At 40.7% G+C, this 17,571-nt stretch overlaps 1 protein-coding gene across 2 annotated transcripts; it reads right to left on the reverse strand.

The window, feature by feature from the left end:
* Positions 1 to 508: 508 nt before the first annotated feature.
* Positions 509 to 17,551, reverse strand: uba1 (ubiquitin-like modifier activating enzyme 1). 2 transcript variants are annotated; one of them, XM_017487310.3, is made up of 26 exons: positions 17,325 to 17,551; positions 11,446 to 11,562; positions 10,495 to 10,553; positions 10,185 to 10,353; positions 9,256 to 9,390; positions 7,902 to 8,008; positions 7,325 to 7,415; positions 6,931 to 7,063; positions 6,723 to 6,820; positions 6,475 to 6,621; positions 5,510 to 5,686; positions 5,207 to 5,314; positions 5,012 to 5,092; positions 4,680 to 4,832; positions 4,314 to 4,479; positions 3,943 to 4,139; positions 3,768 to 3,832; positions 3,424 to 3,619; positions 3,130 to 3,204; positions 2,818 to 3,007; positions 2,601 to 2,689; positions 2,410 to 2,502; positions 2,106 to 2,297; positions 1,877 to 1,978; positions 1,680 to 1,780; positions 509 to 1,572 (listed from the first exon to the last, which is right to left on the reverse strand). In XM_017487310.3, the coding sequence occupies exons 2-26, from the start codon at positions 11,560 to 11,562 to the stop codon at positions 1,437 to 1,439; spliced, it is 3,177 nt and encodes a 1,058-aa protein (XP_017342799.1). In that variant the 5' UTR covers positions 17,325 to 17,551; the 3' UTR covers positions 509 to 1,436. The 2 variants fall into 2 exon arrangements, with proteins under 2 accessions (XP_017342799.1, XP_017342797.1); XM_017487308.3 differs by lacking the exon at positions 17,325 to 17,551 and adding an exon at positions 13,689 to 13,984.
* Between the last annotated feature and the right edge of the window lie 20 nt (positions 17,552 to 17,571).

Consider the following 17,571-nt stretch of genomic DNA (forward strand, 5'->3'; position numbering starts at 1 on the left):
GGCTAAATAACTGCCTTTGTAACACATTTACAAACGATGTGTAGTAAACATATGAGGAAGTTAAATATAGTGATTCATTCTGTAGAAACAAGGTCACAAAATTACCAACATTGATTTATTATGTATAGTTTTATGTATATGATGTTACATGAGAAGACATCAGTGAGTCTTACATTTACTTTTTTTTTTGGTGGCATTGTGCTGCTTTCATGGTACACTGATAAAAGGTCCCCCCCCCCTCCTGGTTAAATGGGTTGCAGTAGAATCTAAAACAGGAAGAGGTGTAGCTCATTTGTTACATGTTGAATTTACACACACGAGTCAGCCTTTAAATACATTTCAAACCCTTTTCTCACATGCAGTTGCATATTGACCCCACAGACCTTGACATTTCTAAACAGAAACAATTGCATGCAAAGTATTTTGTATGTTAGAGGTCATACACCCACTTTGACCTTCATTTTTCCACCCAGTACACTGCAAGAATAAAAGAGACCAGGACAGAGAAAATCTTTTACAACTTTATTCACTATCAGAATCAGACTAAGTGCTCCCATTACAGAATAAAATTACATGGTACTGTAATTCTTTCTGGAGGTTAACAAAGTAGAAAGAATAGAGTTTGTCCTACAAGGTGTGCGCCATGACAACCTCCCCCCCCCCGCCAAAAAAAAAAAAGATCCTCAAATTATGTTCAGGTTCTATATCCCTGACCCAGAGAGAGATCAGAGAAGCAAATAAGACGCACCAACTGGACTCATGGAGGAGAAAGGGGGTCAGAGTGAGGGGACCAACATGCCTTGAGACATTAACTTTCCCTTGTCAGCTCGTGTTTAAGGTGCCATTACATATAGTCCAAATCAAGGCTATGAAGTGTATCAAATGATGTCAGCAAGTGAGGAAAAAGATTAAAGCACTTAAATGTCATCACTTCCAGTTTGCATTTTATTTTGGCATCATTCAATTGTATTCCATATGCATGAAAGTGTTTAAAAACAAAACCAGGCATTGCCCATCAAAGAGAAAAAGGGTGCAAAGAGTAGAGTGGGGTAAAGAACAAACACCTGTTAAAACCTAACCTTTTTACACTGGGAGAGTGCTGATGAGCGTATTTATCTATTCGTATGCTGAAGCGTTACAACCAGTGTTAAATAACAAAAGCGCTCGTTCACAATGGTGCACGTTAACATCTCCACCAAATCCCACTCACCCATGCCAACAGGCCTGGGAAACATTTAAAAATGCAGGAGAATGACCCCTGAGGTCAAGCTTGGATTTAAAGATACTGAATTCTGAAGCCAATAACTACTCTTTGTGATCATGTTTTATTTGGACTCTTTCGGCCCCCCACTGTTTCAAGAACCATCTGATTTTTTTTTTTAATCCACTTCCCGAATCCACTAATCACCCTCCCCCCCTCCCCATTGGACGTCCTCTCAGCGAATAGTGTATCTGACGTAGGGCACCTCCACGTCCTCATCAGTCACATCATTACAGCAGAGTTCAAACACTAATGCTTTAACATGCTTCCCCAGTTTCTTCTTCGACACCTTCGTCACGATCTCGGTCATGCTAAAAAGTGAAGACAAGGACAAGTGAGATGACAATTCTTACCACCACAATTACACAGACTCGTTCAATTCAAAAGAATCATGTGTGCGAGTATGGAAAATACTCACGGCAGCTCCAGTCTTTCTTTGAGCTTGGCAGCAGGCATGAAAAAAGAGTAGAGCATAGACACACCCTGAGAGAGCATTGTGATCTCCAGCTTGTGTTCATTCTGAGGATAGCAGAGGGGAAAAAAATTTATAAAATTCTGAATTCAACAATTATGAGAAATTACCAATAGAACAAAAGGTTAAGAATTCATTAATACCTTGAAGTAGTCTAGGAACTGTTTGAGCGTCATTTCCTCTCCGCTTGGCTGAATGCCTTTAACTTCGAAGCGGTCCCATAGCGTCCAGTCTATTTCATAGTACTGTATAATAAAAAAAATTATATATATATAAAAAAAATTTAAAAACAAGAGACATCATTAAACAAAGATCATTTGAATGAGCATCCAGCTCATTAATCCACTCTTCAGGGTAATTTCAGGAACATACCTTGTGCTTGGGAGCAGCAATGGGTTCGGAGAAGGCAAAGAAAGGCAGGGCAAGGTTCATGAAGCCATTCTTGTATGATTCAAGCTTCTTGTGACCCTGAACAATCTTGAGCAGCTCCAGACAAACCAGGCCGACAACCGCAGCTGTTGTTGTGGCGATGGCAGGGATGATCTTACCAGCAATAAGCTTGCTCTGTATGAGAGAAAGTGGATTTGTTTATACAATTTTTTATTTTTTTTTTTAAACACAAATTTGCTATGACAGTCACCATCTATGCTTACAGGCAAGGGCAGGTACTACCTACCTTGTGTCTGTCTGCAGGAGGAATGTCATAATTCTCTGCTCTCAGATTGGACGCTGCTACTATGAAGTCCATGTGGAAGTTTGTATCATCATCCTGAAATTAAAAGAAATTAAATTTTTTTTTTTTTTTTTTTAAGAAGTCAAGCTCGTACCCCCAAAATCTTTTCAGTATACAGGGACTGACTGGTGTACCTTTTCAAAGTCTATGGAACAGAGTTTGAACTGGGATGCTGCCTCTGCAGAAGGCAGGAGGGTTTTCAGCTCCTCAAGCCTCGAGTCATCTACAAAAGAACAGGGTTAAGTTACAAAGAGACACACAATTGACTTTTGTTAAGTGAATCTTGGTTTAGGAAAAGGTTACGTTCCCTCTTTTCCTAGTTATTTGAGTGAATCATTACAAAGTTCTTACCAACTGAGGAGTTAGCGCTCTGCAGCTCCTGATCAGATACATGGATTTTAACTCCTGATTTAGGTGTAAACACTGGTACTTTGACATTCTGCAACAGCTTGGCCACAGCTTCACGATCAGTGGAGCCTTGCAGGCCATACGTCTGGGCGTACAAGTTGGCTGCAGCAATGACATAGTCCATGTGCAGATCCTAAGACAAATATGGTAAAAAAATTCTTCAGCTTTGCTTGTTCATATGGTGGCATGTAAACAACAAGCAACATATACACTGACTGGGTTCTCATAAGGTTGTCTGTCAGGGAAGACACTCACATTGCTGGTGCTAAATTCTAGAGGATGAGGACATCTTTTCGGTCCTGACCAGAAAGGTGCTCCAGAGCTTGTGAGCTGAGAAACGGGGGGGAAGGGAAAAAGAAGAAGAAAAGGAAAAAAAAAAGACATTAATATTCTTTTTTTTTTTTTTTTTTTTAGTGTGCATAAATGAATGTGGTGCAAAAATCACAACATGGCTGATTGGGGTGATTTAATAGTAGTGCAATGTTTTATTATTCAGAGAATGCCTGATAATACTTGCTTTTAGATATCAGAAGAGAGAACACTTCTAACCTGGTCAGGAGGGAAGTTGTGCAGTAACTGGCGGATGTTGTTACTGTATTGGCACTGCCAGTGGTTGCGTGCCCAAGCTACACAGTCATCCCAGCTCCGGGGACAATCCGTCACCAGACTCTTATACACAGCCTCCAGGACTTCCGCAGGCTGGGCACCAGGCAGCTTCAATGTGCGCTCCATAAACTTCGGGTCTCTGTGGGTGGGTCAGTAAATGAAATGAAACCAAAAACTCATCATTTTTTTATATTCAAGAGAACTGATTCTAAAAAGTTCAGCACAGGGGTCAAACCGAAAGCACAGCAACGCTAAAATATTACCAAAGACATTCGTTAATGACTTACGTTAAATACTGCATGGCGTTCTCAGAAGGCTGTTTGAAAAGTCCCTCAAACTCATCACGAGCCCACTGAGAAAGGAAGACAGAGGGAAGCGCATTACATCAGAATGACCAACCAGAGTGACCATACAAACTGAACACCAATACACACAGGCAGCTATTTGGCACAACTGCCTCACCTGGAGTGTGTGTTCAATAGCATTAGGGAAGTTCTTCAGCGTACAGATGGGGATGGACTTCTCTGGGGGATCCTGACTAGAGCTGTAAGACTCTGTGAGGAAGGGGATCACTACCTGTACATTCCCTTTGGTTCCCAGAGTACCAGACTCTAGCAAAGGTTTACGGTAATACACACACCTGCGGTCCATATACATACCTGTAGAAGATGCACAAAAAGATTCACTCACTAACTAATCAGGGAGCAGTGCTAGACTCCTACTTCATACATTCAGGTCTGAATAGCTCATTTAAAATCAATACCATCTTCTTGGAAGTATGAAGATTTGTTTAATTTATTCTATATCACAAATGCCTTAGGATTTATACTCACGTGCATCCACATTGTCCAAGGCGTTGGTCACTCCATTCAGGCTCTCAAAGAAGTCATCATCATAGACTTTTTCTGTGTCGGGCCCAACACGGTTCTGATGGCCTGTGATACGGATAGATGGATTCATCTGCTTCACGGCAGCAGCAGCAGTCTCACTCTTCATCTTCTGCTCGTCCGAAAAACCCCCACACAAACAGACATTTATCAAATCACAAAAGGTGCCCTTTTTATAATGACCCAATGAAACAAATATTACTTATATTGTTACAATAAGCTGTACTTTTACAATAAATTGAGAAAGGAGAACTTTGCATGGCCACAACATTTATTATTATCATTTTTAAACAGAGTAAAGTTAGCTCTCACCGTAACATCCCATGGCCTGAAAAGGAACTGACGATTGAGGTTTGACTTCTCAATTGTGTCCATATCAGTAACAATGACTTCACCCTCCCCACTGGCCAGACCCATCATAGCAAAGTTCTTTAGTAGTTCACAGCCAATCGCTCCTGCACCCACCTGAAATAAAACAGCAAAATAAAGATGTTATTACTAGCAGAAGGAAGAACAGGCTGCTTTAATTACATTTTCAAGCAGACACAATGAATTGTGCACAATGATTTTTTTTTTTTTTTTTTTTTTAAGTGGCTACAGGAAAATAAATGATTGAGAGTGAGCTAAAATAAAATAGAACTGACCAAAAAGTAGCGTTGTTTGCCTAACAGTTCTTGCAGCTTGGACCCAAAAACAGCAATCTGTCCATCATATCGACAGCCTCTCTGAGGAAAATGACAGGTAGAATGTTTATAACACACGCACGCACACATTATACACATATTATATGAACTGAATGACAAACCACAAGGGGAACACAAGTTATTCTTGAAACTTACAGGTGCACATTCCTCCTCTGTGAGAAGTACCTCCTCAGCTTCAGTTAAACATTCCAGTGCATCAAAATACAGCCACTGCACGATGGGCATAAACTTGCCCGTGCATGCCTGAAGTATAGAGACTGAAGCTGTCACAACAATTTCCCCAAAGAACTCACGTGTGCAAAACCATAATTCAGGATCATAAAGTTACAAGGTCATACATAGTGTAATGTTTTGATGTAATGTTAATACAATGAAAACTCTGGGCAGCACTGTCAGATCTGCAGTGGCACAGAAGTGCATAACAGGAAGCTTTATTACCTTCATAACCTCCTGGGCAGCAAGCCCACCGATAAAAGCATTGACTGGAGCCAGGTCTCCAGCCGCAACATAGGAGAGTTTTTTCAGCAGTGCCTGGTCCAGCTCCTCCTGCTTGGCAGAGCCAGACTGAGCAGCGTTCACCTCCCCAGCCAGCGCAACCAGCTCATCTGCATCGGACTGCAGAGGACAGAAAATATGTCTGCTGAGTCAGCTGTACCTCAAACAGGAATCATACCGGTATACAGAGATCATTAGAACAGAGGATGTTTAGGTCAAACAAAGCAAGTTGTAAGAAAATTCATTGGCAAATAATTTTTAAAATAGACAACAATTAAACATTTCCACCATTCCACCAGGCACAGACTGACCAAACAGTACTAGTGCTAACAGTTGTGCAAGGTTCTCAATACAAATCAGTTTGTCTCCAGCACCAAAATTCTGCTGGTGTAAAAATAAGGAGCTAGAGAAATTAGGGTTTAGGTAGAATTTAATATTTAATTTCCATTAAAGATTAAGCAAAACATGTTCAAAAGACCATTATTTACAAAAAGTGAACATAGCTCATTTATCTACTCATTTGGTGGGGGGTGGGGGTGGAATTTCACAGCCATACCTCAGGTGTTCCGATAAGGATGCATCCATATTACTAGCAATTAAAAGGAATTTAATGATTACGAATGAAAGAAGCTACTTTTCTAAATAAAACATGTATTAAACACTGTTACTGCCCAAGAACGTTTGTTATGTGCATAAATGAAGGATCTGACTTTGGATCGCAAAAGACTCTTGTAAAACCTTTCAAAAGGTATTATTTTTATGCTACGCATGATAAACCTGCCATGTAATTATGCAATTACTTTGTTCTTAAGCTGGTAGAAACATCGGATGGTTCCTCCCTGAACATGCATATAAATAATGTCATCAGAAAAATAAAATGGTGAAAGAAAGACAGACAGCAGACAGACCTGGTTCCAGGGTTTGGGAGAACGACTGTGTTTCTTCTCAAAGGCATGCAGAGCCTGGAAGCCTACATGCAGCTGGCCAGGACGATCAAACTTGGCAAAGTCAGTCAGCAGAAACTCCGGCTCCGATATCGATGACGAAAATGTTTTCTGCAGTCAGACAGGTAACATGAGAAATGTGACTCGGGATACTTTTATAGTGTTTATAGCATTAGTGCTTTAGTTAGCTGAAATCATAGAGTTAGACTTACAAAAGCCACTTTCTTGGGCATCTTGACCTGTGTCACAATACCACCCCTCACATAGTCAGAGAAAGATGTGGTGTCACAAATACTGAAAGTGTAGGGACCTACGAAGAGAAGTCGCTATTTTTAAGTACCGTGCATTCAACTCAGATCACATTAATGAAACTGCAGAATTATTAAGAATTGGACTTGCTTGCAGTGAATACATACTCACCGAGGGCTTTAATTTCAATTGGCTGGCAACCGTTAAGCTCGGTCATACCCTGCACCTCTGTGAAGGTGACGTAATCGCCACTCTCAAAACCGTGTCTCACTTCATCCAGACAGGTTACTACACCAGCACTGTCCTGTTAATACACAGACACCCTTTTTTTTTTTTTTTTTTTTTTTTTTTTTTTAAAGTTCTACACTAGCAGGCAGATAGCGGTCATCCAAAATAAATACATCAACACAAAATAAACCAACAATACATAATATCTGGGAACAAACAGTCGTAATGGACAGTGACGACAATGTCACTGTTACCGCTGATCAAGTATCAGCAAAACTTATTTTGTATTGCTTGTATTCACGCAGTAGTGTAGACAAAATAGGCTCACAGTGTTTACCTTTGTGATCATAGAGATCATGGCACTTAGAGGCTGCTCTCCAGTGGTGTCATATACAGTCATTTCCTCGCCAAAATCACAGAAAAGTTGCCTGTCCATAAACAAATATCACATCAACTTTGATATCGTGTCAGATAAGAACTATAAATTCTTGCAAATGACAGTCTTATAGAGGTTGGCCTATGCCTGTGGAATACAGATTACATAATTATAAAATAGATTATTTTGACCAGTGACAAAATGAAAAAACACCCATCCTTCGTTTCACAAATAATATAAAATACTAAGTAAGATCAAATGGCAACAAAAAGACTAGGAAGATATTAAGATGTGCAAAGTGTATTGTGAAAAAAAGTGAAGATTTCTTTACTACAGTTCATCACTTTAGGGATCATTTGTGAAAGTTCAGCAATGCATGTTCACCGTGAAGTGGTCGTCTAGGAGAGCTGGACTCTCTCCCAGAATTCTTTTTGCAAATATTAAGAGTTAATATAACAATTCCACCAATGCAGATCAGTTTTACCCACAGTATCGGACAACCTTTTGATAGTTTTCACCCCCCAAAATATCTTCTTACCCAAATAGTCCACGTGTGTCAGCAATGATCAGTTTAATGCCTTTGGTGTGGCAGAAGTCACCAATGTGCTTTTGTTCATCAAGAGTAGAGTTGGTCAGCACCACCACCTGTATCAAAAGACATGCTTGACTATCTAAAGGAAACAACTCTATATAGAGTACATGTGAACAAGGTGAGAAGAAAGGGGGAAAGAAGGTTGTTTGACATCTGCACAAACACATTTTGTGACTTTCTTGAATGAGCTCTGCAAGTGTGCACAGAAAACAAAGTATTCAGGTGACAATTTTTTTTGTCAAGTCATTGCTTACTTAAATGATTTTTTTAAGCTGGGGGGGAGAAAAAAAAAAAAAAACACCAACAAAAACACAAAACACCACAACACCACACCCTCATACTGCTACTGAAGCCTCTGGTAAATGTGGTGGCACAGTTTCTGCTTTTCATCATGTATTGTGGCACTTTTCAATTAGACCAATTATCATAAAGAAGAAGAAAGTCATTTACATTTTAATTTTGGTTAAAGAACAGAAGAAACAAACCAGCTAATTACACTTTCAACATAAAGGTTGTTCACTTAGATCACAAAAAATTTTTTTAGGGGAGATCAGACCAAACGTGGGAAATTCATGAGTGAATTTATGTCCCCTAAAAAAATAAAATAAAATAAATCCTGCGAGATCTCCGTTTCTGAATGCGTGTAGTGCCATACAAAAAAAACAGCATATTGCACAGATGGTAAGGAGAGAGCAGTCAGATGACAACGCATTAAATGTTAAAGATGTGGGAGTGTGATAAAAAAAATTTTTAATTAAAATGCACATGCTCCACAAAGTGGAGACGCTTTTCAAACGCATGGCCATTTAACAGGTAGCAAACAAAAAGCCCCTGTTTAGTAAGTGAAATAGATTATACCGGTTGACTTTCACCATTTGATATTTTCAAATGGTATGCTCAAACTAGTAAAATAAACTATGTAAAATAGTGACTTATTTACAATTACTTACTTATTAACTAACAGTTTAATAACCATTAGGGTTTAATCTGATTTTAACTTGTTAGGATTAATGGTAGGGAAATATTGATTTGAATCATTTAAAAGAAACCCAAGCAAATCTTCAAATAATGTTTATGTGTTTGTTGAATTCCTTTAGATTGAAGTTACTTAATTTAATTGAATAATTTTTTACATTAGTTCATTAAAAATAAATACATGCACTTTAAATTTATTTAAAAAAAACAACAAAAAAACACAGTAATCATTGGCTGCATCCCTATGGAGTGTACACAGCACAGGACCTGGCCTGAAGCACGCTACATCGTTACACATGATCCCCTTTAAAACTGTATGCTGTACCTGAAACTGTATCAGGTAGTCATTGGTGAGTGCTCTAGTGTAAGATGTCACAGGAACGTAGCTGTTGAGTTCTGCCAGCCTCGCCTGACTGACCTCAGCACGGTTCTTCCCCAGGTCTTCCTCGCGCAGGTAAAACTAGAACACAACAATCATGGTTCAAGCAACACACGATGCTCTTTACATCTAAGCTTAAAAGTGCACCCACTAAGGTTTTGAAACATGCCTAATTTTGTTTTAAAGGTTTCATACAATAGATTTACATGCATCCAAGGTCAACAACAATTTCATCTACCCATAACTTAAAACTGCAGAATTACCTTTTCCTCACCCAGTGTCATAAACAACTCGTTAAATGATCCGTTCTAAAGGATTCATTCTAAAGTCCTCCTTTCAGAGAGCACATTGTGCTCTGATTGGTCAGACGTCCCAGTCTGTTGTGATTGGTCTACAGCAGTCAGTGTGTTGAAAAGGAAATGCCCACTACCATAACGAGTATCAGCTCAGTCTGTTAGCAAGCAGCCGATGAAGACCAGATGCAAGTCTTTAGTACAGGAAGTAAGTCTGGAATTACTAACGACCCGTTAACTGTTCAGAATCTGTTCCTCCTTTTGGGTCAATAACTCCATTTCTCATACGCTTTGATTTTTTTAAACAGCAGACATTTTACATTCACAAACAGCTCCAAGACTAAATGAAAGGTAATATTTGAAAAACCATAATAGGTGCACTTTAATGCAGTGAAACTCAGACAAGCACATCAGTTGCAGAAAATAAATAAATAATAATAATAACGATGATAAAAAATCTAACCAAAAACATTAACATCCCCGATCAGCTAATCCAATTAGGTCATTGTCATACTATATGAAAGTACAAATTAAATTGAAAAACTGCATGTGTTACTATTAGGAAAAAAACAAAACACTAACCTGTGAGGAGAGGTCTTGCCACTCGGCCACTCCCTCGTCATGCAGAGTGACGCTCTTGACTCCACCCAGAATTACATTCTTGGCAATCTCCACACCTAGTCCACGCAGCCCTGAGATCAGCACGTTGGAGTTCTGCATGCGTTTCATCGCATCATGACCCAACACATACCTGGGAAAAAAAAATTAAAAATCAGCCACTATCACTGACAGACTATAGATATCCCTACAGAAATAATTTCTCACACAGAACTGTACACCAAGAAGTGAGAACGTGATATGGGTACAAAATGTAAATGAAGCCAGAACTTACAGCTGTCTGGAGTACAGGCCTTCATCAATCTCAGCATCATTTCCATTCTTAGCCATGCCCTAGAGAATGCAACACCATTAGTGCACCACTGACAACATATACACTGAATAGATGTAGAACAAGACACCATACTGGGCTACACCTCACAGAATTAGTTTCTGTTACTTTATTCTAATTCTAATTCAGAACATCACATTCATGTACAACATTTAAATTATCACCTGTAGAAACACATACAATCACGTAAAGCAAGTAAACTTATTTAAGCTCAAGAGCTAGCAATATTCATTTTTGATTAATGTTTCAATTATGTTACTGTTATATTATATAGTAATACTACGTGACATTTTAGTATTATCAATTATCAGTATTATTAGATAGTAGTATCTCTAAATCCCTTTCTTCAAAGCCACACAAAGGTGATACTATGGTGCCACACCCAGTTATATTGACAAAACAAGACACTATTTCCACTTAGGCTGTGATGCGAACACAGGTCAGAGAGCAAAAGAGAACAATGACTTTTTATTGTATGTCGGTGCATATTTAGATTTTCTAGACTGTATGACTACTAGAAGACCCATACAAGTTCTGTTTGCACCCATATGTGCCAAATCAACCTCACAAAATTACTGTGCAATTTACTGGAAACATATTTGAGACAGCTCTTTGATTAAAGTATTATGGATCAGTCATGTATGAATTTTAATAGAGTCCAACTGACAGATGAATTAGAAAGATTTGTGTAGACAGAGGTGACCAGTCCCCATTAGAGTTGAATTGACTCAGGTGATGAGATAATATGCCTGTGTATAACATAACCTGTGTTGTGTCTAATCTTGATCATTCCTACTTATATCCATTTTAGCCTGAAAGATACTCCATTTAAAATCTATGGAAAACATAGAAAACAGTGCAGCACTACATGGTAGTGAAGAGAAGCAGTCTTACGTTAGCTGGTGTGTGGGATAGTTCAGTTCTGACAGAGTTTGAGGAGGAGCAATGGGATCCCGTCTTCGTCTCTGATCCTGACACGCGACGCTTCTTGGACAGCGGCGAGCTGGACATCTACAGATCAATCGCACAAATTTAAAACAAGTGAGCAGGGAAACATACAAAACATATTGACCCACAGTTTAATTTGTGCATCCAAACTAAATAAATAACTTTGGTTAACACATGGATACTGGAATTTTGCGTAACATTAGAAGAAAATACAGGCACAAGACTAAACACAGCTAAGTTAAAATAAAAACTGGATAATACCCCCAACTAATAAGTACAGCAGGGAATAAACTATTGAGTTACTACACGTACATGTGCCGGAACGTGGCAAGTTAATCATAGTGACTCTGGACTGCTTCATAATGTAACTAACTCGAGACGCATACCACAAGCACCTTTTTCTTTTCTTTTTTTAAATTTACTGTGTAAAAAGTTGAATATGAGAAAATTCTGGATACGACTTGAAATATATATCATTAATGATTCACAATTCAAACTGACAGGCTCTGAAACAGTCATTCACACACATCTGTCGGACTTTCAGCTTCTGCCGTTGTAAATACAAGTCAGAGGGTTAACTTTCTGTTCCTATGGTGCTGGAAATTAAAGCATATACACAACCTAACTACATTTCTACCTTTCTGGACAGTCTGTGCGAGGGCCTATTGGAATTAACTATATTCATACATCATCCTTACACCCTTCTCCCATCAAGTATGAAATTTATTTCACCGACGGGTCAGCAGTTTGCACACTTCTCCAAATAGACCAGTGGCCTTTCGACCTGGTGTTAGCCGTGGTCATCTTATAAATCAGAACGATCTGGGGTGTTTGGGTTCAGCACTGGACAGTTCCTGTGACAAATAGCCAACAAACCAGGGGCTGAAAAAGTCCAATTTACAATGCTGGTTGGTTAAAATGTGGGTCCGTAGGGCTAGTCTCAATCAAACACACACCAATCATACAGCACAGGCTCGCAGGATCTTACAACCAGACAAAGGAGGGTTTTTTGTAAATCAAGAAAAAAGTGAATCAAACTTGAGTGCATTTTCTGTCCTTTAATAATTAAAGATTTGCGTGCTTCCTGGTCTTCTGCATCATTGAAAAGCACAGCACAGTGAGCACCAAGTCCTTGAGTGATGAGGCCAGGGCAGAGGCTGCACTGTGCCGCGGACTGTAGGTAACCAGCCTGCTATAAATAGCCTGTGGACAGAAAGGCTTTTGTTTATGGAGTAAGGCTCACCCATAATGCCTGCACAAAAACTCTGATTCATCAAAATGGCATGTAATTAATAACCTGCTCAGATCGATACACGTTTACGCTGGTGTGTCCGGTTAATAAATCCTGACCTGATCCTCTGTGTGTGTTACCTGATTCTTTTCGAGCAGATTCAGGAAAAAACACCCGCTTTCGCCTCAGAAAGGAACTGGACCAGGATATGGAGAGGGAAAAAAAATGCCACCGCCGGGGAAATGCGTGCCACTGCTCTGTTACTACAGAGGAAAAACCGCAGTACAGCAACAGCGACAAAACGAGCGAGCGGCTTGTCTCTCAAAATCAATGTCGACATTTAGAGACACGCTGATTTCTCTCCACGGGATCAGAAACATGGCGAAGTTGAATGAGCTGTCGACATTAAAACTGGCAATGCAGAGCCGAACAGCGGGGAATTTACTAGCAGCAACCTCACACCTGCTCTGTGCGTGTTTCTGCCAACTAGCTTTCCTCCCCGGTTTCTCCCTGGTACTTCCTTGTCGATAACAGATGATCGGACATGCGCGAGCAAGTCAGAATCCGATAACAAACCCAGTATGATAAATCCATGTTAGCTAGCTGTGGTGTTAGTAATCAGGGTTAGTTGTTTTGATTTGGCTAAATGACAAGCGATTCGGTTCCGCTAAAAGGCTAGCTACATCCACTGGAGACAGAGGCAGTTTTTCTGACTCAGGTTTGAGGCCTAGCTAGCGCACTTACAGTAGTCAAGTTGGCCAGCCACCTACTGACTGCTAGTCACGGCAACGGACAACCAAACTTTCCGGTTTTTAAAAGAAAAGGCGTCGATCCGAGTGGCCCAGGCAAAGCCGTGTGTAGGTGAGCAGTGTGCACCTCTCAACACAGACAGCACGGAAAGGGAGCAGCGAGGGAGAGAGAAATGAACAGCACCAAGCTGCGGTGTTGAATGGCTTACCAATAACCCTTCTCTCGGTCCACTCTCAGTGTCGGCAAAACCGATCCGCGTGTGAAACGTCGACGATACGAGCTGCTGGTGTGTGGTGGTTGTTTTTTTTAAGCAAAAAACCCCCAGCTAAGAGCAATACCACAATGTCACCGTTTTTCCTTTTGTTTCAGTCGCCGAGAGAGTGCGAGAAAGTCCCGCCGTCGCTATCCTGCCGAGTCACTGTGCTGGTTTCTCCCTGCGCCGTGTAACTAATCGCGTTTCTGCTTTCACTTCACTACACGGAACAAAACCAAAATGGCAGCTACAGCGCAGGGGCGGAGCTACTTATATATTCAACAGGAAGAGGCGGGCTCTCCGGAAGATGACCCGACACGCACACCGCTGATTGGCCAGTCGCGCTTCGACTTGCGGAAATAACTGTCAGCGCGTGCTACCGCGAATATACACCACATATAAAGAACTACACTTACTCACACCAATTTCATTACTCAAGTGCACAGACAAATGACAACATAAACATACCGCTGTACAATAATGTAGTACAGGTAGCGCATGCGCAAAAAAGTGCAACATACAAACCAGTCAAGTGCAGGAACCAGGTTACTACTGAAGAGACGTCACATTTTCATTTTAGAAAAGTAGCATATACGCTGATCTCCAAACACTGCAGCCTTTTACATCTGGCCTGCTTTTGACAGAGTAAAATGATCTGCAGGACTCAACCCCTTAACTATGCTTTATAATAATGCTTTGATCTTTATACTTACCAGGTTATACTCAGCTAAAACCTGTTTAATTCTTTGAACTGTGCGATTTTATTAAATGCGATGCGAAACCTGAGCCGCCAACACTTTGCATGGTTAAGGTTTAAATCCGAGCCTGCCAGCAAAGTCCTGAGGGACCGGCAGTCTGGTCACAGTTTTTGTTGTATTCATTCTTAATACGTTTGAGTAATCACTGACTGTTGAACACAGATTAGCTGTAAATCACCAGTTCTCAACTCCAGTCGAACAAGTCGAGCTACTACCCAGAAAGGGATCAAGCTTTTATACACTTCTGATATTCCTGATCTGAGTGATCGGCTGCTTATCAAGCTCTAGGCTGGGATAGATGTGCAGAATCACATCAAGTAAAGTAGATTTTCAAGGACGGTGAGACCCCAGGACTGGAGAACCCTCTTACTAGAACAGAGTCCCGTAAAATGGACCCTCCCAATCCAGGGTGCGTTCCTGTCTCACATCCAATGATCCCTGACAGAATAAAGATCTTACTGAAGATAAATGAACAAATGCAACAACTGGACTGTTACTTCGTTAATTTAAATAAACATATTGAATGCTAGAACACAAAAGCACTGAGACAATGCCTATTATATGCCTAAATTCATACTGATAATGGTTTACAAGAGAAAAAAAACCCCCAAATCAATAAAACACTGAACGAAATGAACAATGAAATCCAAGAGCAATCTGCCTACAATACTCCCAAGAGCATATCCTCATATCTGATTTTAGTTCAGAGCATTACTGTCAACTAAACTATATCTAATAGGGATGTCACGAGAACCGATACTTTGGTTCCAAGTCGGTACCAACATTCTTAAAACGTGACGGTACTTGTTTCTCTGAAGCATCGTTGGAACCGGTTCTAATGGAGGTACCGAGGTTGCAATTCTTCCGGACCTGATGGGGGCAGCAAATACAAGTACAAGTGTTTTAGTCAGTCCACAAGTGGTGAAGAAGAAAAACAACAACTACAAGCACACAGGGGAAAAACTACAGAAGCTTAGCTCCGCCACGACTCGTTGAGAGGAAATGTGGTATGGAATATGGAAATACTTTGCATTCGAGGCGGATGACAACAAACATAATTGATGCTCTGAAGCCAGTGTGCAACCGATGCTATGGTTCATTTCAAACAAAGCAAGGAAACACCTGGAATTTGGCGAAGCACCTGAAAGACGGTCCTATATTATGTTTGTTTGAGGCAGCTGGCATTGTGGCCGTGAAACCAACTAACATTATGCTCCATGTAATGTTTGCGATAGCCAGTTATCTGTTAACGACGCTAACAAATTGCGATGTTATAAACTACCTCCTAATGGGCCGCCATGCATCGCCATTCAGCCAGTGTCCTGTCAGCTAAATGTAGCCTAATGTCACTAATAATTATTCAAATGTTCATGCTTTTAATAAATCTTTTTGGCCTGCCACCATATCAGTGAATTTAAACTAACGCTTGCATTCAGAGTATAAGGGGTGCGTGTGCGTTTAGGAGTGCTGCACCTCCACTGTAGCCTCCACTACAGTGGACAGTCAGACAGTGTTTGATAACTAAAATCTCTCTCTTTTGGCCAGTATCAGCCAGAGGAGGATGTCCTCCAGGACAGTTTCTTTAATTTAATTTTTTTTTTTTTAATACCACACCGTGGTATCGACTTTGGTATCGAGTATCGTGTACTTTTGGTGATATCGGTACAGACTACTAGATGTTTGGTATCGTGACATCCCTAATATCTAATACTGGGAGAACTTCTTTTCCCTGCATGCAACTATTTGACCAGCATCAGGAGTTACATAAAGCCTGAAATAATGACAAGATAAGAGAACAGAGAAAGATCTGGCCCTATCCGGGGTGAGTTGGGTTTTTTTTTTTTTTAAATAAAATGTTAAATAATGCTGGTTGGGGGAGGGGGCGATGTTTTCTGACAAAGGCCCAGGTGGACCGTTTTGTCTTGTTTGTCTAAGCTAGTTTTTATTTTCCCGAGGAAACAGAGGTGAGCATCTCTGCTCTACTCAGCTTTTCCCCCGCACACCTGCACGCCACTGGCATCTGATACTCAATGTGATCTGCTCCCTCAATCACGATGAGGCTCAGGGTTGAGCTCACGACCTCAGTCAGATGATGTTAGACCGCTAGCTTCCAGCATCTGCGAGACCGTTAGCTTACAATCCTCACGATTTAAAGCACTGGTGCTACCATCAGCCATCACATGCAGCTCAGTTCACAGCTTATCCGAGTACTCAAACTAACACAAACTCAAACTCTCTCCGGGGTTTTTCCCCCTCTCTCCTTTCAGTGATATTCCTCTTCGAGTTGTTTCCAACTACTATATACGTTTATGTCATTTTAAATTAAACGGCGCTTAATCAGGTCATTTGTTCTTTTGATTAAGTAATCAAGAAAGCTAACCAGCTAAACGATATGCGCCGAACAAGAAAAGAAAAGCATGCATTAGCTTCTCAGCTAACGAGCTGCGCTTTGGTATAACTGGCTCCACATAAAGCCGAAAAAAGAAGCTTGTTAGCTCGCTTAGCTAACATGCCTTTCCAACTTATGGGTTATTACTAATAAATTATCACTGAACCATATGCTACTGTGTATGTCAGGTCTGAAATACGAACATACACCCGTTCAGTTCGGGCTCGTTTAAGGACACACACACACACACACACACACACACACACACACACACAAGAACAGGCGGCTGGCTTTCAAAAGAGCCACCTAGCTGGTTAGCACAGTGCGTTTAAGCTCAAGCGGCGGAGTGTGGCTAGCTAGCAAGCTGCAACAATCTATTCTTACAGAAGCGTTAGCTAGCGAGGTAGCTAGCATTAGCTAGGCACATAAGTATGCAGAACTCACCACATCCGATATTACCCAGGCCTTTCCACGGTACTGAATACGCGAATATTTCTCAGGGGGAAAACAAAACAACTAATCAAACTGTTTGTGTAAATGACTGTTTCTCAACGTGGCAAGAGCTCCTTGATATTGAATCTTTGCAAAAGATGGACCGACAACTGACCGGCTACAGACTGTACCGTTACACCTCCCTCTCTCAGCGCGAGCACTGTTCGCTAGTTGTTCAGAAGCCGAGCAGCAACATGTG

The sequence above is a fragment of the Ictalurus punctatus genome, chromosome 15 (genome assembly GCF_001660625.3).
Source record: "Ictalurus punctatus breed USDA103 chromosome 15, Coco_2.0, whole genome shotgun sequence".
Classification (NCBI taxonomy): Eukaryota; Metazoa; Chordata; class Actinopteri; order Siluriformes; family Ictaluridae; genus Ictalurus; species Ictalurus punctatus.

What these genes read in the sequence shown, in the direction of transcription:
- uba1 (XM_017487310.3), bottom strand. Translation starts at nt 11,562, where the DNA reads ATGTCCAGCTCGCCGCTGTCCAAGAAGCGTCGCGTGTCAGGATCAGAG. An exon ending in ACTACCTGATACAGTTTCAG is followed by an intron (nt 8,009 to 9,255) that starts GTACAGCATACA and finishes CTTTTGATACAG; the next exon opens with GTGGTGGTGCTGACCAACTC. An exon ending in CTCCCAAACCCTGGAACCAG is followed by an intron (nt 5,687 to 6,474) that starts GTCTGTCTGCTG and finishes TGTCCTCTGCAG; the next exon opens with TCCGATGCAGATGAGCTGGT.